Raw genomic sequence first — 22,978 nt, 5'->3', positions numbered from 1 at the left:
CCTGATGTGACTGACAATGTTAGGAAGCATTATGTAGGATAAACAAGCAGCCTGCCAGCAAATAAAGAATAGCTTTTTGGGGAAACAAAGTACTTTGATTCAATTATAGTATTACATGTATCATTAAAGGGTGTCGCTTTTCTGAGAGGTACCCATAATTCACAACAGGAAGGCAGAGTTGGAGAAAAGAGAGAAAAATTAAAGTGAATAGGAGCTCATTGTAAGCATGGTGAGAGATATGATGCCAATATGAGGTATTTACTGGCACATTTAAATGCTTTATGTTGTAAAAGTTGTTTTTTGGTTTGGGACACATGACTCATGGCACTCTTTACTCAAGACAAGTAAAAAGAGAAGAAGCTTGTCAGGGCTCTGGGATCCATGTAGCACATATGCCTTTATCAGTTTCATGTTCTGAGGAGGTTATCCCACAAAAAGCATTTCCATGCAAGCGTATCAGATGGACTTAACTACCTTTTCTTCCAATTCTTTCTTTCTTTAATACTCTTTAATACTGACTTCAAAGCAATGCTAGAGCACTGCAACACCACTTTATTGGAATATAGTAATAATAATAAATTACAGTTTCATTCACTGAATTCCAGTTCTTAGAAGAATAAACAACCTTCTGCAGATGCAGAAGAAAGGCAGAGAAATATTAGATGACTTACCCACAGTCTGCAGCAGGTGAGTGAAAGAATTAGCTACAGAACCTCTGGCCTTTCTTCCAAATAATCTTGCCTGTGTTTGTGCCACAGTAAAATGATTTTGCATATGTCCTGTCTCAGAAATATGAAAAATATATGCAATATGCAAAGCAGCCAATTGGACTGCCTTTTGGAATATATCATCATTTATGAACAGTGCATCTTGAAACCTAAACAGATTGTGTGCAATTAATTGCAAACTGTCAAAGAGGCTACAGCACTTTACTGCCAATTTGTAAATAAGCCCTAGGATGCAAAAGGACTGAGGCAAGTGAGGTGAGTTCCTGTGGATGGAGGGGAGGCAATGCGCAAATGCAGTGCAACACAATTTTTACACTTCAGCCTTTAAGAATTTTGCTGACCCTGGAAGAAAATGGTATGGTGCAGAGTCATTCAGTGCAGCTAGGTTTCTCTGTAAGTAGATATTTTACATAACCTAAATGAAGAACTCCCAGTTTACTTGAGATGCAAAAATAATAAAGAAGTTATGCACAGAAAGAAAAATGTACTTTTAATTAAAACCTTAGAAAATACATGTGCATTTTGTACTTTAAAAATGTGCTGAACAATGGTGATGGTGATGTGCAAACAAAGCAGATTCCCTTTATGTCCTGATTATGACCCTCAAATGATCTTTGTTACAAATATGCTCATGCTGGTGGCTGGCCAATACCTGACTGGATTCCTTGTCCCTTTGTATCACTGCTGTTCCCATCCTACCTCTCATTGTTTCCCTCATAGATTCAATAAATACAATATGTTTGGTGCCACTGCTGATCTGCTGAGCCAGTCAGTGGCCAGCCCACTGACTCGGACTTGGTCTCAGCTTCAAAAGAAAAATGATGATGTCTGTCTTTCTAGGTTTGAACCCCTCTGGTGAGCAGCATCACAAATGTGGTACAGACCTTCAGTAATTACTGAAGCAGCAGTTTGTCACAAGCTGCCTGCAGCACTGATGGACAATCTGCTGGTGGCTATAGTTAGAGGAAGGAATATATAAGATATGATATTTGTGACAGGCTTAACTTGGATTTTTTGTTTCAGGGGATGAAATGTACCTGTGGAGGCAGTGTTGATGAAGAACTAGGTACCCATATTCATTAACTATTCTTTCCACCACTGCTGTATTTAATATAGATGCAAAAATTACTCCACTGTAAATAAGAATTTGGCCCAAGTAGCAGTGACAATTAGATGAAGTGCAACTTTTATCTCCTCAAAAGTTCATCTATATGAGCAGTTTCCAAAACAAGTAGATTTAGCCCTTGAGGTAGAGGAGTTCTCCCTACATATCCCAGTCACCCATCACACTGGTCATGGAGGGGGCAGTTGCAATGCTCAGCAAATAAAAAAATCTCTTCCCCATTCCCCTGAGCCTTGTACCAGGTCTGGAGCTTACTGCAACCTACAGACACTTTCCTGTGCTCTGTGAACCTGAAAAAAACCTGCAATATAAAAGTCCTCCTCATCCGAAACAATTCCCTTTATTCTTTTTCTGCCCTAATCTTGTAGCACAATTGCAGTTCCAGAAATGACACAAAACACTCAAGTCCGTGGATGGTAAGGTAAGTTCAAGGTTGAGAGAAGATGAAAGAAAAAAATGGACTGTCAGCCTGATAGGCTTTGGATGGAACTTTACAGGGAATCAGCACACCAAAGGATGCTGTTGTGGGGGGTACCACTAGCCCAGCTGTCTGCAAAATTAGAAATCTAGAATTGAGAGGTAAGAATTCACTGCTTAACCCCAGGGAAATTAATAGCGACTTTTTTTTTCACTGCTTAATATTTAAATAATGTTGCTCCAATTAGTCAATGGAAGACATTTTGTTTTCTGTGAGATACCTTCTTTCCTCATCAAGTCAAAGTGGTTTGCTTCCAGGATTTTTTTTTCTTTTTTAAACTAGATTGCTCTTGCCTCTAGGGATAGGGGGTTTCCTTCAGAAATGGCACGAACAGTTACGCTCCTCCAGCCTTTACTAACTCCATCTTTTAAAATCCGCGTGCCCACATCCCCAGTTTGTTATTTTGTTGGTTGCACTAAAAGGCTCTCCAGGCTGCAGCTCTCGGATTTCCCCTGGAGCGGCCGTGCCGAGGTGGCAGCAGAGGCGCAGTGGCCCGGCCGCAGCGCCCGGAGCCCGCAGCTGCGGGGCACGCACGGGCTGGGCTCACACACGGGCTGGGCTCACACACGGGCTGGGCTGAGCTCACACACGGGCTGAGCTGTGCTCACACACGGGCTGAGCTGTGCTCACACACGGGCTGAGCTGTGCTCACACACGGGCTGAGCTGTGCTCACACACGGGCTGAGCTCACACACGGGCTGGGCTCACACACGGGCTGGGCTCACACACGGGCTGGGCTGAGCTCACACACGGGCTGGGCTGAGCTCACACACGGGCTGGGCTGGGCTCACACACGGGCTGGGCTCACACACGGGCTGAGCTCACACACGGGCTGAGCTCACACACGGGCTGAGCTCACACACGGGCTGGGCTGAGCTCACACACGGGCTGGGCTCACACACGGGCTGGGCTCACACACGGGCTGAGCTCACACACGGGCTGAGCTCACACACGGGCTGGGCTGAGCTCACACACGGGCTGAGCTCACACACGGGCTGGGCTCACACACGGGCTGGGCTGAGCTCACACACGGGCTGGGCTCACACACGGGCTGGGCTGAGCTCACACACGGGCTGGGCTCACACACGGGCTGGGCTGAGCTCACACACGGGCTGAGCTCACACACGGGCTGGGCTCACACACGGGCTGCGATCCCCGCACGGGCTGGGCTCACACACGGGCTGAGCTCACACACGGGCTGGGCTCACACACGGGCTGAGCTCCTGCATGGGCTGCTCTCTCTGCAGCCCCTCTGCACTGTGCTGCGGTGGCTGCCGGGCTGGGCTGTCTTTCAAAGCCACTGACAACTCTAAAATACGCCAAGTGCTCAGATGATGGAAATGTGCTGTGTTATGGTTTGAGCAAGCAGCGGATGAGCCCCCCCTTTCTGAACAAACCCATCCTGAACAATCCAACCTTAGCCCCTGACCATGCTCATTAGAGTTATTGTGATGCCCCGTGATGAGTGCAGAAATCACTGTCCGTGAAAAGCAGAGTTCAGTAAGCAGCATGGCACAGTGTCCATGTGCTGGCTAACACGTTTAACCCACAATTACCAGGCTAGGGGTTTTCAGATGAAAATCAGGAGAAATTACTTGGTATTCAAGGTTTTGCCCCCCCCCCCCCCTTTCCCCTCTTTGCCACTGAAGTAATAATTTTCAGTTGAATATTTTTATTTTTATCTTGTCTTTAAGAGTTCAACCCATTCCTCTTGCCTCTGCCCCTGCAGGTGCTCATGGAAATTGAGGAGACCCGCACCAGCCGTGTCTGTTGCCAGCAGGACGCTGCAGTGTCCCCAGCTCTGCTGAGGTACCAGTGTGTGGTGAGGCACAGAGATTGTATCCTGGGATGCTAATGTGTATGTCGTGTAGTGCTTGTATGCCACAAATATTTTGGAGGGTAGAATCGGGAGAATTTATTATTTTCTTTAGAAACAACTTTTCTCTTCCATCGTCCCTTGAGATCTGCTCCTCACAACAAGCTTGGGGTGCAGCATGCACTTCTCTCCCTTACACACAAAGGCTCTGCTCCTTTTCAGAAAGGCTTCCAGAAGGATACTGACAGTACTGAATCCCACTCAGTCTGCTTGCTTTTAGCAGCCCTACTCGCCTGCCCTGCAAGAACAGAGAGGAAATTTTCCCTGCTCTCTGGAGTAAGGTCCTCCATCACCATGTCACAAAAGAAAACAGGCTGCTTGGTAGCTAAGGAAAACTGCTGACTTTAAACCTGAAATAAGGCCCTATCATTTACACTAATGAGCTCACTGGTGGGGACTTTGTAAAATTTTATGATAAAAAAGTAGCTGTAGTCAGAGTTTGATAGAATTTACTATTTTACTTTTTTTGCTGAAGATAGACATAACTACTAATCATTTTCCCATTCAAACCTAAAGAGAAATAAGCGCAGGAAGAACTGCCCCAGTAGAAATTCAAAGATCTTGTAAGTAATCCATTATTATTAATTTTTTTCAACCATAGGTTGGTCTAAATTCTTCTGGGAAAGGCTATAGACATTTTTAACTGGTTGAATAGCAAATAAGTTACTCAGAAGAACTCCTTAATGAAATACTAATATTTCAAGATTTTAATTGTTTGTGACTTATGGTTACAAGTTAACCTCCTAGATCTGATATTTCTGTCAGGTTTGATTTCTGATGGAAGGGATGCACCCTGGGGTAGCCCTGTGATAGTTTCTGAGCCAGGATTCCACGTATGCCCAATATATGCAGTGAATAAGGGGAGGTATCTAACAGGCTTTGTTATTGTAGGCTGTCAGAGTAGTAAATGACAAGGGCTAAGGAAATCTCTCAGCTCCTGTAGGTTGCAAAGACCTAAACCACTCAGTTCTGAGCCAGAATAATTGAGTCTGGCTGGAGAGAGCAATTCTGCTATAAAACTTGCAAAAATGGAAGAAAACAAAGGGGTGAAAGCAAGCAAAGAGGAATAAAGATGTGTCCAGCTAAAGGACTGGAAAACTAACCAAGGTTGGCATCCATGTGAGTGATGAATGAAGTTACAGCAGGTTTTTTTCTCCCTCTCTGTCTTTAGTTTTATTTTTTTTCTCCCTGCCTACTCCATTTGAGGTGTTTAGCCTCCACACAGTCACTGGTTCAACACTTGGAAAAGGTGAGCAGAGATGTATACAGTGCATGGGCTTCACTGCCTGCGAGCACTCACTGCTGCATGCAGACCAGAAATAAGTCCTAATGAAATATTGCACGTGGTGGTTGTCTCCCTGCAGCCTTGTTTTCTACCTGGGCCAGCTGTGTTTCTGCAGTGATGTCTCAGCCACCTCAGCCTCTGAACAGTTGTGGATTTATGGCTTCAACTCATTCCTTTAACCACAGTTTGGGAAGGGGAGCTGGGGTGTGTGATAGGCACTAACCCCAGAGCAGGAACAGCCCAAAGGACCCGGTGAACATGGACACTTGGCTGTAGGTTTAATGCTGCCAAAAAGAAAAGGACGGACAAAAGGAGGAAAATATTTAGCAAACAGGAGAAAAGGGTGTGGAATGGATACATGGGGGACAGCTGGTCTATGGGCTGTCACTGAGGTATTTTCCAACTCCATGAGTCCTGCAAGCACTGGGAATATGACTGACTGACAAAAAGGATCAATGTGAGAGACTATGAAGTGGCTGAGAAGCCGACCTTGCATGCAACTGATCAAAATTATTATAACACTTCAAGAACACTTTACATTTTCCATGAAAAGGTAGTCAAATCCATGGTTGTTTTATCTTTGTCTTCTATGGCTCATCATTCGACTTTAATATCCTGGTATCTAAAAGTTTGTCTGTCTCCTTTCCTCCATCCTGCCATCCCTTTGTCCCCAATACAGAAGTGCAGAAGTGTTGCTCTTGCTACTTTTCCCTGAGAAGAGCAGCCACTAGAGGGAAAGATGCACGCGAAAAATTCCCCTCAGCACCTCTGGGGCTTCCTTCGTAAGTAAAAACAAAAAAAAAATCAGAATATTACCCAGCATTTGTAAGGTGGTCTGATTTATCCTTTCAGATAAAGTATATTGAATGAGATTATTTTTAGTATTGCAGTTGCAATGTACATCATGAAACACAGCCAAAATTAAGGGCCAGGAAAAAAAAAATCATTGGCTAAATTACACAGAGGAGATTGAATTACCTGTTCAAACAGAGCTCTTAATTCTGTGTATAGATAGAATCCACAAATACAAGTGCATTGCAGTAGAAAATAAAGCCAGCCAACAGCCCCTAATAACCCTTAATTATTAGGAGTTTCAGTTAACATTTGGACAGCTTTGGTCTTAATTCTTCTAAGTGTGAAGAGGCAGCATGACCGAGGTGGTCCCATTTACAATTACAGTGAGCACACACGCTGCTCCAGCCCGTGCTGGCTTCAGCTGAGCCTTCTCTGGCAGCTTGGGCTGGGATTTTGCCCTGTTAAAATACAATTACCTATCTGAATGGCAGCTAATTTCCAGTTTGAGATATTCATTTGTAACAATGCACTTGTTTTGACAGAAGTCCATGACAAGAAAAACAAATTGAGCTCCTGACCTTGGCATCATTGCTCACTTTGGAAATTTTTGTACCTGAAAGAAAATCTGCTGATATTCCACGTGAGTAATAAATTATCTCACATCATCAGTCAATACAGCAACAGAGATCTGTTGCTGTGAATGCCATAAGGAAATGCAGCTGTAAAACAGACATCTCAAGGTAAGACTGAAATCCAATGTTACTTAAAAAAAAAAAAAGCTTGATAGTGCTATTCTACACATGGACATTTACAACTGTATAAACCAGAATATTTAATATTTGTCTCAGGGATGGGGTTTTCAAATGCCCTTAGCAGTGAGTTAATACTCTTTCCCATTTCTAAAGTTGTCCTATGTAACCTATGTAATACATATGTGAAATCAGAAGTCAAACACTGTATTGCAGGCAGGCAGTAAAATTCAGCAGATGAAATTTATTATTAAATTATTTTAATGAGCTGTGTTGTTCTTCAAAATATACAAGCCCAGTATAGGGCCTGTGTAGCCCAAGGATCCTTCAAGGTAGATAATTTGACATTAATTTGCTGCTGCAATCCTCACTTGGTTAAGACTGTGTAACTCTTTCCCCTTTGACCTTCTGTTTGTAACTACTTCTGTTTGTAACTACCTGAGACTCAGGTTTGCCAAAAATGTGAACTGCAAGAGTTGAATTCTTATTTCAACATTTTATCAATTTTCTTAACATTACAAAACACGTGAAGGCACAGAGAAAACACTAAGCTTATATTGTTTGATATTCTCTATCCAGAAGCAATATCTAAAAGTGAAAATCAGAACTATTTTTCTATAGAAAAAAAGTGAATGATTTATGTTGGGAAACAACCTGGTTTCATTTGATCAAATAAAATTACAGAAGGTTGAGACAGGAATATACACAAATGATCACCTGGCTGTTGTCAGGCACACACCTCAGAAAGCACAGGCACTCTCTGGTGTCCATCCCTGGCCTGGTGCTGCCTGGCCCCAAACCTGTCTGTGCCATTTTATGGATTTCCTCTGCTGAGTACAGCCTGCACAGGCAGGCAAGAGGCACAGCAAATCCTGGGCCTTTTTTATTCTACAGTGGAGCATTGCAGATAATTCTGCTGGACGGCACCCTAGCAGTGCATCTGCTCCTGCTGTGCACTCTCAGTGAACTCAGCCTGCTCCTGAGACACCTCACTTGCTTGCTGTGGAAGCTGAAGGTGACACCGTAAGCAAATCACCATAAATACATGCAAACCTCTCTTACAACAGCAAATCAGACTGTTCTAGATAGAGCACAGTATGGATCAGCAAGAGCTGGTTCACTCTAAATCTCATTTTCACACATCTTCAGACTTTGTACAGAATCCCAGCAGATGCTTGGGAAGACAAGTATCTTAAGTTTATGTGGGCATATATAAACTCTTGAATTGCTTTTTGCTGCTTATAGTTCATAAACTAATATAGCAGTGAACAAACTGCATTTTCAGAATTGTGAACAAATTGCATTTCATATAAGTTATCCAGTTATGGACCAGACCTTGCATTTCTTATTCAAGAAGGATTAAATCAAAAGGGAAGTAGTCTGTGAAAAGGTGAATTTATACAGAGCAAGCTAAACTCTTGCTAAATTATTCTCTTGAAGGAAATAGAAAGGTTTCCAGTAGATTTCTCTGTACATGTTTTCAGAGAAGCTTATGCTTGTTCCCCTTAGAGACTTTCTTCATGAGTGAAGCTGAAATTAGATGTGTATTGAGACTGAGTTTTAACGATGATTTTCCTAAAATAGGATTAAGGCTCACTGACACTGTAATGGAGGGCAGGAAATGCTGCTGCTGCTTATTGGCTAAACTATATTTTGGTTTCTACGTATAAAAGTTCAGTTCCTAGGAGCTTTAAGCTTGCTTCTTAAGAGGTAAAAAAAATGGTTATTTTGGTATCTCCATAGTTTTTTTCTGGTACAAAATAAGCAACCCTCTCATGATCTGAGCAGGATAGTAACCAGTCCTGAAGTGGTGCTTCAGGGACTTAACTAGGATCATTCAATTATTTTTTTTCCATCCAGATTATTTCCAAGTTGTTTGTTTGGGGGTTTTGGTGTTTTTGTTTTGTTTGTTTGTTTTTGTTTCTTTAACCTTGGGTGAAACATTAGGGGAGTTTTATAAACTCATAGTCTGCAGTCAATTTGTCAATATTGAGGTCAGGGTGAGTTACCACACAATGGACAGTTCACACATTTTTACCACATCCACAACAGTTTTTTCTTAAAAGCAAACACCAAAGAGCTCCGCTTGACCAATATATCCATTTCAGACTAACATCTACAACATCTATTACAGTTTGTTAATACCTTGACACCATTTCCAGTGTATCTCAATGCCCATTGCCCTCTTGGATCTCAATGACATTAACTAACAAAGCAGTTTGTAATTAGATGGGGTAACTTAATTCCTGGCCCTCTGTAAGGATCTGGATTTCAAATTTCCACTCCTAGATGGGGAGCTCTTTGCCACACATCACCAATTACGCCATGTGCTTATGTATCAGTCCCTACACCCTCCTGCCGAGCCCCTCTTCTTTGTGCTCAGTACGAGTCAGAGACTGTTGTCAACACAGAGACATCAACACAACTGCCTAGTCAGCTGCATGTGACATTTAATGAAAATGAAGTCAGGGCTTATTTGCATGACAGGTGTTACTTTATTACAGCAGAGCTGCAGAAGCTGGGTGCTACAGTGCTAGTCAGGTGTGCAGGAATGAAAGTCACTGACAACAAGGGTGTCTGGCACAGGAATGCTGGCACCCCCTTGTCTGCCTGCCCACCTCCTGTGTGAGGTAAAGTGACACATTTGTTCATTTTTCCAGGTGCCCCTGTTCTGGCTCTTTCTGCTAACTCCATCCACAGAGTCATTGGAGTACTCAAAGAGTTTGGGGGTAGGAGGCCCACCCAGCCTCCTGCCACGGGGTCCCCACACCAAACAACTTCCAGCTCTGGCAGACCCTCCTGGACTCAAATGCACAAGCTGCACCTAAAGAGCTCTATAGCACAAGATAATTGATTTCTGTCATGCACAAGAAGTGTCTTACAAGAAAAATACATGAATATTTTTTATGAGTCATGTGTGTTGAAAGAACATGTATGTTTCTTTGAGTCAAGTGCTCAAAAAAATTAAAAAGGCAGCATCATCCTCCTTCCGTTTCCATTTCTCCAAGTCATTTCACCAAAATGACAAGAATGAAAAATGCTCATTTTTACTAATTTTTATTTGGTTTAGCCTTATTAGTACGCCTTAGAAATATAAATTTCATTTTACAGTTTCTGATTCTGATTTCAGATTCAGTTAAGACTGTCAGCAGCAATAATACATTGTAAATCTTAACCTCACGTCTTGAAGTAAAACATAACACACCTTCTAACAGGCTGTGGCTCCACCCACTCACTTTCTGCTCCTCAGGAGAATTTTTATTTCTATTTTATTATCTCCCCAACTCCTTTCTGACTACTGTTCTTCCCCTAGAATCATCTTGCCACTACATTGGTTTCCAGACTGCTTCGCTGCTGAACATCTAAAGCGCGGGTTATTCTGACCCTCCCTGGGAGGCTCCCGATGCCATTGGTTCCCGCTACATCCCGTCCCCTCAGAGCCAGCCAGTACCAACCCACGGGCAGACTGATACTTCACAGACTGTCTGACCAACTTTACAGACACTCATTTAACTTTGCAGGGCAACTATATGAATAAAGTTTTATTTATGGCAGTTTTCAGAGAGAGATCCCACGTAAAAAATCTTACGAATCACACAATTGGAATAGCACAATAAAATAAAGTAAAGCATTTACCAAAATTTATAATGATTTGCACTGGAGCCCAGTTTTGGATGACATTCAGTTTCCCAGAGAAGATGCTAAAACTCCATAAAAGTTTTTATCTCTGACGTTTAACTTTGTAAACACAGATCTGCCAGTTAGAAAATAACTCTGATCCAGTCGTTTGTTTCTAATCTCTTCATTTACAATCCCGGATGATGATTTTTTGACAGCACATCCAGAACGAACACAGGTCAGACGTCCACCGAGACAAAGCAATCTTTGCACTTTAGGAAACAACGCCGACCCTAAAGCCGCGCTCCGGGCGGGTCCCGTGGCGGGGCAGGGCGCGGAGTCCCGGCCGGCGGGACTGGAACTGTCCCTGTGAGCAGGGCGCTCTGCCGGCCACGAAAGGCTCAGACGATGTCGGAGTTTCTTGCTCGGGAAGCCGTGCGGTTTGTTCCTCCCCGGGATGCGAACGAGGCGGCTGAAGAAGACAGCGGAGCCTGACACTTCTGAGAGGGGTACCCGCGGCATCCCGTCCCTCGGTGCGATCTCCGGCGGGAGGGGCGCGGGGTCACAGCCGGTGCTGCTCCGCCTGCTCGGAGGCGGCGGCGGCGGCGGCGGCGGCCCTTTGCCCGGCCAGCAGCCCGCTCCCTTCCAGCCTGCCTCGCCCAGCTGCACCGCGGAAAGCTGCGGCCCCGCTCCGCCCCACGGGCCCTCAGCCCGGCTTTGCCCGACGCCCCGGTCGGAGCTGCTCCACGGGAGCTCTCGAGCCCCGCCCTGCCTCAGCCCCGCGCGGCGCCTCCGCGCCCCGGCGCTCCTACCTACGCGGTGCGGTGCGGTGCGGTGCGGGCGGCTGCCGGGCACCTGCTCCCGCGCCCGGGCCCGCGCCGCCCCACAAAAGCGGCGGCGGCGGGCGGCGGCAGGCGGACTGCGCGGCCATTGGCGGCGGCGGCGCGCGGCGGGCGCCGGTTGGGCCGGGCGCGGCGGAGGCGGGCGCGGGGCGCTGACGCCAGCGCGGGGCCGGTGGGGAGGCGGGGCCGCGCCCCGCGCCGTCTTTGTGCTCGCCGGCAGCCCCGGCAGCGCCGCCGCCTCCCGCCGCCTCCCTCAGCCCCGCTCGGCGCGGCGGGCGGCTCCGCTCCGCTCCGAAGCGCTCGGCCCCCGCTCCGCGCCGCAGCGCTCCGCGCTATGTGTGCCGGCGCTCCGGTGCCTCCTCGCGGCCGCTTCCCACCCGGCGGGGCGCGCTCGGCCCCGCTCTGAGCGCGGCGGGGCAGGGCAGCGAGCGGAGCGGAGCCCGGACGGTGCCGCCCGGCGCGGAGCGAAGGGAGCGCGGCGCCATGCGGGGCTCGAGGCTGGGGCTGGGGCTGGGGCTGCTGCTGGGCGCGGCGTGGGTGGCGTGCGGGCAGAACGAGACGGAGCCCATCGTGCTGGAGGGCAAGTGCCTCGTGGTGTGCGACTCCAACCCCACCTCCGACCCCACCGGCACGGCGCTCGGCATCTCCGTGCGCTCCGGCAGCGCCAAGGTCGCCTTCTCCGCCATCCGTAGCACCAACCACGAGCCCTCCGAGATGAGCAACCGCACCATGATCATCTACTTCGACCAGGTCGGGCGGGCGCGGCGGGGCTCGGGCGCTCCGGGGCGGCGGGGCTCGGGGCGCGCCGCCGCGGGAGAAGTTGCCGGGGCCGGTGGCGGGGCCGGGCCGGGGACGCGCCGCCCCGCGGGGCCCTGCCCGCGGGAAGGGGGGGCGCTGGAGCCGGGGGGCAGCGGGGCTGGGCGGCGGTGGCCCCGCGTTGGTGCTGACGGTGCCCTTCCCTTACAGGTACTAGTGAATATCGGCAGCAACTTCGACTCGGAGCGGAGCACTTTCATCGCGCCCAGGAAAGGGATTTACAGTTTCAATTTTCACGTGGTGAAAGTGTACAACAGGCAAACCATCCAGGTCAGCCCCGAGCGCCGTCCCCGGGCTCCGCGGGCACCGCGGGAGGGAGCGGACGGGTCGGCGGCCCGGCGGGGACGGGGCCGTGCGGGCGGCGGGGCGGGACGTGCCCCCGAGCCGCCGCGGGAGCGCAGACCTGCGGCGATTCTCCGCTCCGGGGGACGGTGCCCAAGGGGCCACGGAGCCCCACCAGGCCTCCGCTCGGCCCCTCTCCGCATGAGCCGTCCCGGGATGGGAGGTGGTCGGCCGCCTGCCGCCCCGTCCCAGCTTGTCCGGGCCCTCGGACTGCCCAGTGCCGCGGAACGCTGGCGGGAGCATCCCTGCACAGAGCCCCTAGGAACGGCGGTCCCTGGCAGGCTTCTCACCCACTCTCCTATGGCAGAAGGTTTCATAGGGATTTGGGGTTCAGGGAGGTGCCTATGACATGGAAACGATAATGAATCTGTGCATGTCTGTGCAGCTACCCTGTATGTACCTGCCTTTTCTATGGGGTTTGATGCATATGCTGCTCTAGGTAGGGTTAATAAATTATCGGCCTGAAGCCAGGTGGTATAACCAAGACAGGAAATCTGACTGTATAATGATGTACTTTGCAAAGGTGTATGGACAGCTGTATAGCACCGTTCTGGTGCAAGTGGCTTAACACCTTTAGCTTGGGCAGGCAGTGCATTATTAATGTGGGGTGTGCAGTCCCGGGATCATTACCGCGAGCTTAGCAGACCTTATTGACTGTGTTGTGGCATATTGTCTTTGCTGCCTAACAAAGGAAAACTACCCCTTGAATACACTTCAAAGGCCCTGACTCCGCGGCTGTGGCTCTGCTCCTCGCTGCCTCTGAGGTTTCGCATAAAGCCATCTTTCAATAAGTACAAGCAGACCTCTTTTCATAGCCTGAAAACACAGGCACCCTATTGAAATTCTCCAAAATAGGATCAATGTCCTGCTTTATATGCACCAGGTGTTTTGATGTGGTTGTCGGTCTAAAACAGTGGTGAAAGACTTCTTCCTTTGGAGTACATACCTTAGCTGGGTTTAGACTGCTATTTCTTTTTTATGGGGCTGGAGTTTCAGCTGTCAGAAGAGGCCTTTCTTTAACTAAGCATTTTGCCTGTTAGGCGAGCCCCAGCGGTGTCATTGTCTGACTTTAATTGACAGAGGGCTTTGTTTTATCTTGCTCTTTAGGTGAGTTTGATGCTAAACGGGTGGCCAGTGATTTCTGCCTTTGCAGGGGACCAAGATGTGACCCGAGAAGCTGCTAGCAATGGAGTACTGATTCAGATGGAGAAAGGAGACAGAGCTTATCTAAAACTGGAGAGAGGAAACTTGATGGGAGGCTGGAAGTATTCAACATTCTCTGGATTTCTAGTGTTCCCACTTTAAATCACTTCTCATCCAAGAAAAGGGAGAAATCTCTTACAAGTTCCCAAGTCAAAGCTGGGTTTGAAGAGTCATGGACAGCAGACTTTTTACATTCAAGTATTAAAGAAGCTTAATCCTGCTTAGGTTTGTGTACATCTGCTTTGAAGAATTACTACTTATTTTTGTTGTGTTGCAGCCAACAGGCGGGAGACACTATAATTGATCAAACCCCCATTTATATTCTTCTCTCTCCTCCCACAAAATTAGTTCCCATCTCTGTGTCATTGGTGTAATCTGCCATTGTTCCCCCATGGCTTCTGCCTCACACAAGTAGACTTTAGATATTTTCATTGTTCTTTACAGCATATTTTGTAGTTTTGTTTTTAAAACATGTTAATCTTGACTCTTTCTCTGAGTTTAACTTTTAAAAAAAGAAAAAAGCAAAGTATTTTTTGAATACATGGATGCCATGATAGAAGGGAAAATGCAATTCTTGCTGTGTACTGGCTGGCAAAAGGAAAAATTTCTACATGAAGAACTATCCACAGCCAAGGCTGACTAGAGTATTTCAATATTTCTATGTAATTCTGAGTGATTGTGAAATTTAAGGCTGCTAAATGTTTTGATGCTTGTTTTGCTCTTGTACAACGTGGCCCAACTAAACGCCAGGAAGTATATTGAACTTTTACTATTACTCTGTAATATATGTGTGAATATTGAAAATTAATTTTTGCTTTAATTCAATAAAGTTTAAATGGGACTTTTATTTTTCTTAACCAGAAATAAGGTTTCTCAATGCAGGTAGGCCGGGGGAGGAGGCTCGGCGGGGTCCCGGGGCTGCTGCAGCGGGAGCGGCTCGGGGGGCGCGGCCCCCTGGCCCCGCTGCCCGCAGCTGCCCCAAGGCCTGCGGGCGGTGCCGCAGCCCGAGCAGACCCGTCCATAGGAGGGAGTTTCACGCCGTCTCTGATATCCACTTATTTATAGCATTTATCTGTATTATATTCTCTAAACCAGATCGCATTTTATACGGCTGCCTAAAACCACCTGACCATGTGCACTCGAGGCTGGTACTATTGATTCGCTGGTATTATTTGTTTACCGTCTTTTGAAGATATAAATGCTATAATTTTGCAGTACTCAAAGAGATTACTACTTTTATTAAAAGGTGCGTACCGAGGATTTCGATTGTATCTAAACTTTAATGTGAAATAAATCGGTGGAACGACCCCCGGGCTGTGTGCGTGGCGCGGCGGCGGCTGGAGCGAGGCTGCCCCGGCTGTGGCACCAGCGGAGCCGCGCGAATCCCCGGCTCCCGGGAAGGAATTTAATTAGCTCCAAGAAGGGGGGATTAATACGAGCACAATAAGGAACGCTTCTCGCTTTATTCACAGGTTCTGCCCTGGAAACAGACCGGCGGGGCGGGCGGGGACGCGCTCCGCGAGGGGCGGCGGTGGGGATGGGGTCGGCCGGCGCCGGGAATGGCCGCGGCCCTCGGACTCGAAGTGGAATTCACCAGCCTGCTGCCAGCTCCTGCTCCTCTGTCACCCTGCGGCGCAGGGGCCAAAACGCCCTCTGGGCCCGCGGTTGCCGCCTGGCCCAGGTCGTGCTTCGCGCCCCGCAGGAGCAGGGGAGGCGCGGGCCGGCCCTCCCCAACCTCGCCGGGAGCTGGCCAGGGGCCGTGCGAGGGGACAACTGAGACCAGGAGAAGGAATAATGACGGAAAGCAGCCGGACTGCGTTCACCTGGAGTTACAACCGGCTCAAGACAACCAACACGTCGCCTTCTCCGGCCGCAAGCTCCTCTCTCAACGCGAGACTCCTTATCACTCCCTCCTGAAGCCTCTCACACCGCGCCGCCTCCCTCCGGCCCGGCTGTCAGCCCCGTGCCCCCTTCGCGCCCTCCTCTCCCGAACAGGTCAGGGCGAGAGGAGCCGCCCTTGCCTCCCGTGACCGCGGAGAGTGGGCAGTGGAGGAAAACAAACAAGGCGGGGGGAAGTAACAAAAATTACTCGGTTACAAGAGAGGAAGCGGCCCTGTGACCTCCCCGCCTCATCGCGCCGGAGCCAGGCAGCAGCTCCCGGCTGGGCCCGCCGCGGGGGATCCCAGCGATCGCCGCAGGTGCGGGGGCTGATGATGCTGATGCTTGTCTTTTGTTTTTTCCTTTTCCCTCCTCTCCCTTAACTCGAAACAAATAAACCCGCCACCTTCCGCTGAAAGTTTTCCCCTGGTTCTGAGCGTCTCATTAATATTGTGCAGCTGGATATTACATTACTCCGATCGCAGCAAATCGCTGCTCTGCGGCTGTTATAAAACGCCGCCGTGGCTGCTTGAAACAGCCTCGTCTGCTCCGCGCCCGCGCAGCGAGCCCCCTGCCCCGCTCAGCGATGCTGCCCTCAGCGAGCCCCGCACCTCGGGCCGCCCGGAGGCCCCGGGCTGGGGCGGGAGTAGCGGCGTCCTGGCTGAGGAGGTAAAGCCGCTGCCGCCGCCCCGAAACCCCTGTGGCGCCCGGCCGCTCGCCAGCCCGGGGAGCCCTTGCCCGTGTCCTGGGCGGGGGGGCCTGGCCCGGGACATGCCCCGGCTCCCTGGAGGGGCGGGCGGGCCCCGCTGCCTCCCCGCCCCGGCTCGGCCCGGAGCTGCCCCGGCCGCGGTGCTCGGAAGCACGTCCGGGTGGTGGCCAGGCTGCTGCCCGGTGATTTACTTCAGCAGACGCGTTGTGTTTAAAATCATCCCCTTCCTGCCATCCCTGCGCCCCCGGCGGACAGGGAGAGGAAGGCCGCCAAGGTGCCCCCGATCAGGCTGGGGCGCGCGGGGGGCGGCCGAGGGAAGCCGGCCTTGCCGAGCCCCCCGGGGCAAACGGGGCGCTGGGCTTCCCCAGGCCAGCCGGTCGCACCCATGCTCGCAGCCACCGTCACCTCTCCGCGTGGCCGGTGCTTTGGCTCCGTGTTTGGCAGGAAAATGTGAAATGAGCACCTGGTTGCACCTGCTCGGAGCCCGTTCTCATCCTGGAAACCGCCCGCACCCGGGCGGCCGAGGCAAGGCCGCTTTCCTGCCCGGGTCCCCCGGGCCCTGCGAGCCAGTGCTGGGAGGACAACGGGCTCCGAGGGGGTCGACCGGGCCGAAGGAACTGGACGTAGGTGCCATTTTAAGAGGCAGAGCCGGCCAGGCTGGGGGGTCTGGCTACGGGCACCGCTGTGCGGGCTGCGCGGAGACAGAAAAGGGCCTGGCTTTGTCCGGCAGCCCGGCCACGGCGGTAAGCAGCGGGCGGGAGTCACGAAGGCCCCAGCACCGAGGGGTCCCTCGCAGGGAGGTCAGATCCCCTCAGGGCTCCGGCGGCCTCGTCCCCGGCCCCCGCGGCCGCGGCACTGCTGGGCTGCTCCGGGCTCGGGGCCGCGCTGCCCCCAGAAATGAGCAGCCGCTGCTCTGTACCGTGGTTTAATGTGTTTTCAGTTGATGTATGTAATGTCTGATTGAATTTATTGCTGATTAGCGTTGAGCATGAGTTTACACAACAAGAAATTATGTTTCATTCAGTTCATTAGCATGTCTAGTGTTTGCTTTATGAGCATATCGCTAATGGTAATGACCAATGTTGATTGATTTCTAATGTGAATGTAATTACACAATGTAGGGGAATTAAAGGGAGAATCCACATTTTTAATTGTTGGGTTTTTAGGGACGGCGTGTGGGGGCGAAGGGGGTGCACAGGGAGAAACAAACCAACTGTCTTCTGCGCAAACGATGAGAAGGTGCAGATTAATGACTCCAGCAGGAGATGGGGAGTTTGGTCTAACAGGAGAACAAGTCAAATGCAGTTAACTCAGGGAATAGTTAATGCACACTCGACATAATTTCCCCTCGTCTGCCCCCCCAGGTACATCTGGAAGCCCAATAAGTTCGTTTGGCAGCGGCCGTTCCCGAGGAGCCGGCAGAGGCAGGGCTTCCTTCGTGCATGGCCGGGCAGGCGCTCCCGCAGCCCCGCCGGCGGCTGCGCGGCTCCGAGGCAGCGCCGCTGGAGCGGGAGCGCCGAGCCCTGCCCGGGGCCAGCGGGGCGGCTCGCCCGGCTCGGCAGCGGCAGTGCCGCCCCCGGCAGCCACAGCCCTGCCCGCATCCGTCCTGCCAGCTGGACACGGAGACCGGCGAGTGCTGGAGAGCCCCGGCTGGAGCCGTGCGAGGGCTGCAACAGGTACGGGGAGCGGAGCGGGCTGGCCACGGGGGTCTAGAGCCAGGGAGGGACTGTGAGGGGACTGTGAGGGCTGGGCGTGAGGGAGTTGGAAGCAGCTTGTGTACTCCATCTGGTGTCTGTGCTTCTCAGGGCGACCTCCGAGAGTGTCCTTTCCACTAAAAAGGAAAGATGGCCCGGGAGGGGAGAGATCAGGGCTTTGCTGGAGGCATCTCCAGTGGGGCGTGCAGAGGGACAGCAGGGAGGCTCAGATTCTAAGGAAACCCCGTACTGCAGAAATCCTGGGTGGGACACACGCACTTGTGGAACTGTTTTAGTTTCACCCTCAGACAGGATCAGTGGGTGAAGTGTGGTGTATATTCTGCCAGCTAAGAGTTGCCAAAAGGCCTCTGTTGGTTGCCCCAAAAGAAAAGAGGCCTTGTGTTTTTTTGGAGAGTGAAACAAGCTGTGTGCCTTGCATGAGTGGAGAGGGCTCAGGCAAGGCTGGCAGCAATCGGTCCCTGAGCCTCGGGGCACTGGCTGAAAATCCAGTGTGGGTTGGAGGCAGTGATGCCTGCAGTGGGTGCACTCCTTCCTTCCTTCCTTCCTTCCTTCCTTCCTTCCTTCCTTCCTTCCTTCCTTCCTTCCTTCCTCCCTTCCTTCCTCCCTTCCTTCCTCCCTTCCTTCCTCCCTTCCTTCCTCCCTTCCTTCCTCCCTTCCTTCCTCCCTTCCTTCCTCCCTTCCTTCCTTCTGTATTCCTTCCTTCCTTCTGTATTCCTTCCTTCCTTCTGTATTCCTTCCTTCCTGCTATATTCCTAGGGTACAGGGCACTGGGCTTCCTCTGCTCAGGTGGTCCAGAGTCAAAAGCAGTGTTGGTTCCATTGTGAGCAGCTGTGCACATCTGGGTGCAGACATTCTTTCTCTCCCTCATGACAACTTTGAGCCTTTTGTTGGACAAGAGAGGAAGATAGTGCCATTGCCTTTCTGCAGCTTTTTACAGCTGGGGAGATGTGGTGTCCCATTTCACCCTGTCCCATTTCACCAGTAGCACTTAGGTTCTTACAGTATGGGGTTCCTAAAGTGAAACAGTTGTTCTGAACTCAGGATGAACCTGGGATTTTAAAAAACCCAGTTTGTAAAATTTTTCCTGGGGAGGGAATTGTGGAGCTACTGGAGAATGGGTCTAACATTGCATCAGCATGTAGATTTGAAGAATGTACCCAAGGGTCTCCTGCCTCTTGTGCTACATCATTAACAAAGACGGGTTCAGACTTAGTCATGAGTCCTCAGGCAGCATGCTGCTCGTGGCACTCTTGGTGGTGGTGACCTTCTAATTGACTGAAATTCTGTTAAGCTATCACAGAAAAAGAAGACTCAAGAAAGAGATTTTGGAAGAGTTTGAGCAAAATGAAGACAAAAGATGTGAATAATTGTCATTCACATTAGTAATTCACGTTGCAAACAGTATGTTCAAAGAAGTATCAGGGCTTCTGCTGCAGTTATATTTCCAGGGTTTGGTTTGTTGGTTTTTTTTGTCTACACAACACTCATTCAAGGACTAAAGGTTCACGGGAGGACTCCTGCTTTGTTTGAAGTTAATAGTCATCCAGCTCGTAGTGGAAATTCTCACTGCATTGTTGGGCTTCATGCTAATACATTTTAATGTGCTTTCAATGTTTTAGGCTTCAGGGTCATCCAAGTCAGGGCCATCCTCCTTGAGCTGCTTCTATACTGACAGTTTTTCCAGTAGTAACTGAAAAACAAGTAATTTTCCAATTTTTCCAGTAGTAACAGCCACTTTAAAAACAAATATTTTAGTGGAAATTAACATAGTCCTGAACGTTTTCTGTTGATAAAATCCCTATGCCATTAATTGCATGGCAGCTGGTTTTGGTGTTGCTGTCACCAAAGCAGGTCAATATTTCTTTCTGTTACAAAATAAAAATGCTGAAGCTTAAAAAAATAGTTATGAACATGTCATATTGCTCACTTTACAATTCTTTCCATCAAAATTTTTCATATAACTCTTCAGGATCTTGGTCACACTGCCTGGTATATTGACCTGATAAATACATTTCCATTGAAAGAATGGAGAAGTATTTTGTTCTTTGCCATGCATGTGGTACTGTTCCTGATTTTGTAATGGTTAAAATCTGGTCCATAGGACTTGAGATTTCATGGGTCAGTTATCCTTCCTACTTTGATTCTCCCCAAATTTTTCAGCATGCATTGAATCATATTTTAAAATTATTGATTGGCATGGATTCATAATTCCCCTGTGAATGTTTTAATCATTTCTTTACTTGGTTTTGTGTTTTCTGGCTGACAATAGAGCTGAATTTCCCTACAATTCTGTTAGTTGAGGTGGAGGGAAAAAGAAGCTTCTGATCTCTCTCTTTTTAATCTGGCTTTATTGTTCCTTTGCTGTCTTCTGAGTGATTAATTTCACTATTTTAGTCTTCGAAGAGCCTTTCCAAAGGCTCAATTGTTCACACAACCCAGAGGATTGCAGCCTCTAGTTTTGAAACACCTCCTTTGAAATGGCAGGACCAGCTCTATGCAGAAGAGTGAGATGAGGCTCAGCAGTTGTTATACCCACAGCAGAGACTCTAATTCCTGTAGCTGTGCACTTTGTCATGTGGCCAGCCTCTTGCAGTGCTGCATTGAGCAGAGACCTTCACTGAGTTTCCTGCAATATTCCCAGGCCCCTGTTGTGGCTTGATTAAGCTAATTGAGAGCTCTGCTGGGAATTAACCACCATTAATAAATGTAAACCTACCAGCCTTGCATTTAGCCTATCGTGTACATGAACAATTGCGCAGCTCTGACCAAACTTGGAATTAATTTTTTTCCCTCTATGGAACTAAGACATCACTGTCTTGAAGCACGGGTTTAACATAGCATTTTGACCTGTGAAAGTCATATTTATTTTCCTAATATACATAATGGAAGGACTTTATTGACAAGAAAGGACTTTGAAAGAAACACATTGAGAGAAAAATCAGCTTTCCTCTATTAGCTGGAAGAGGAGGATCTTTCTTTTTTAAACTAGAGATGCCAGGGCTCAGTTTTGAAGATATGGTTTTAATTCCAGTGGGTCATTAAATGAGTTTTTTCTGCTGACATAAATTTGCATAGCTGTGTTGCAGTGCAGATTCTTGCAACTCATTTTGACTGTGGGATATTATGGCAGAACTCGGGAAGCTGCTGTCACAGAAATACATTCCTGTCCCATTTCCTGAATTGTTATGAGCAGTAGATAAACTTGCATGAGACAGGGATTATTTGGATCACCAGAACTTCTGAAGAAATACATTCATGTTTCTTCTTCTCACATTTCATTATAATTTTTTCATGGAGCCTTATATAACACAACTGAATTCTTTTGGCCATGTTTTCAAAATCATGTAAGAAATCTGGATAACTGTTGAGATAGTCAATGGTTTCAGTGGTAAACACATAGTGGAATGATGCTGTTGTCCAAAAAAAATGTTGTCCAGAGATGCCTAGGGTAGGTTGGTTGGTTGGTTTGGTTGTTTGGTTTTTTTTAAATAACTGGAATGTCAGAGTGGTCCAGTGTTAACTGGTGATTGTCATGTAAATTTCTATCAGTGTAGGGTTTTAGGTGCATAACCTGTTTTAGTCCCATGACAAATTTTCCTCTTTAAAATATTGATACATTTTGAGGACAAAAAAAAATCCATTAAAAAGCATTGGAACTTAATATATCAAGTAAAGTATTTGTTTAAATAGTAGTAGTTCTCTTGAAACTGTCAATGGTTTTAGGAAGAAATCGCTTCTCTGTTTACCAGCAGTCTTTCAGATGGTACTGAAGATTTGAATACTTGTCCTGTGTGGGAAAGGAAATAGCTGTACTGTTCTGGAGTTTTAAGACAAAATGAGTGTATTGGAGAACACAATATCAAGGACAAACACAATTTTTGTTTCTGACTAATTTTGTCTTTGTGGCTGAGATGGTCATAGTGTAAGGTGGTGTTGGCTCCTGACACCAGGCAAACTGAAGCTGCAGCTCTGCCCACAGGTTTGGTCGTGGCTGCTTTATGCCCAGAACATGGAAATGCAGTCAAATCCCTTTGGTTATGCTTCAGCAGCTGGGAAGCTGAGTCCTGTATAATCAGAAATCAACTGCAGAATGGTAATTTTAGTTTAATGCTTTTAATGTTCGCTTGCTGTCTTGTGATTTCAGCAAAGCTGAAGATGTTGCAAATACAACACTGGGGTATGGCTTATAAATTGATATAATTAGGAGCTGGTCTGATCAGTGCTATCAATGTCAGCACATTCCAAAGAAGGCAGGGCTGTTCATTCAGGTTGGCTTCATGTGTATTCTCTCAATTTGAAGCTGTGTGAATATATTTTATATTTTCCAAATGTGTCTGTCACATCCTACCTTAATGGTGACAGCATATCACATCACACCGTGTCTCTGTCTCACTGTATCTACACTGGTGTCTAATGAATGCTTCTGCACAAAGGCTGCTGTTCTCTGAGCAGCTGAGTGAGCTCCTGCCTGACTCAGAGGCTTTTTGCTCAGCCCTTTAGCTCTGCAGTTTATGGCAGTTTCCCTCCTGTTACCCTGTGGCCAGGCTGTACTAATCCTGTGTCTGTTCTCAGGGCAGAGGAGGATGGTGAGAGGCTCCTTTCCACAGCTGAGCAGCACAGAAACATTTCTGCAAGCTTGAGGCAAAGGGATGTTACCTGGTAGGAAGCACTGAGCACTTCTGGGCAGGCAAGGTAAGCCCTGGCCACACCTGACCAGGTGTAGCAGAGTTTTAAACCCTTTGCCACAGCAGTTATGTCCACAACATCAGTAATGTGCAACAGTCCTTGATATCTTGAGATATTTTTTGTATATTCCTTCTA

At 48.6% G+C, this 22,978-nt stretch overlaps 1 protein-coding gene and 1 long non-coding RNA gene across 4 annotated transcripts in view; both read left to right on the top strand.

The window, feature by feature from the left end:
• The first annotated feature begins 11,913 nt into the window (after positions 1-11,913).
• On the top strand, positions 11,914-14,702 carry CBLN1 (cerebellin 1 precursor). The gene is made up of 3 exons (XM_066557466.1): positions 11,914-12,244; positions 12,461-12,580; positions 13,760-14,702. Exons 1-3 carry the CDS (start codon positions 11,978-11,980, stop codon positions 13,955-13,957), a joined length of 585 nt encoding a protein of 194 aa, XP_066413563.1. The 5' UTR covers positions 11,914-11,977; the 3' UTR covers positions 13,958-14,702.
• A 3,226-nt stretch (positions 14,703-17,928) lies between these two features.
• The window catches only part of LOC136561194 (uncharacterized), a 29,110-nt gene continuing 24,060 nt past the window's right edge, over positions 17,929-22,978 (top strand). Inside the window, exons 1-2 of one of the 3 annotated variants that reach the window (XR_010784304.1) lie at positions 17,929-18,118; positions 22,735-22,849. This is a non-coding gene — a long non-coding RNA (uncharacterized lncRNA). Of the gene's footprint in view, positions 18,119-22,729; positions 22,850-22,978 lie in introns of all 3 variants that reach the window. The other 2 variants (XR_010784303.1, XR_010784305.1) reach the window with 2 other exon arrangements.

The sequence above is a fragment of the Molothrus aeneus genome, chromosome 11 (assembly GCF_037042795.1).
Source record: "Molothrus aeneus isolate 106 chromosome 11, BPBGC_Maene_1.0, whole genome shotgun sequence".
NCBI classification, from domain to species: Eukaryota; Metazoa; Chordata; class Aves; order Passeriformes; family Icteridae; genus Molothrus; species Molothrus aeneus.
Note: the sequence above shows the minus strand (reverse complement) of the source record. Positions and strands in the feature narration are given on the sequence as shown.

Bases quoted from the DNA above. Each gene is read 5' to 3' on its own strand.
- CBLN1 (XM_066557466.1), top strand. From the start codon at position 11,978: ATGCGGGGCTCGAGGCTGGGGCTGGGGCTGGGGCTGCTGCTGGGCGCG. The intron at 12,245-12,460 runs GTCGGGCGGGCG...CTTCCCTTACAG, and splicing joins TGATCATCTACTTCGACCAG to GTACTAGTGAATATCGGCAG. The intron at 12,581-13,759 runs GTCAGCCCCGAG...CTTGCTCTTTAG, and splicing joins ACAACAGGCAAACCATCCAG to GTGAGTTTGATGCTAAACGG.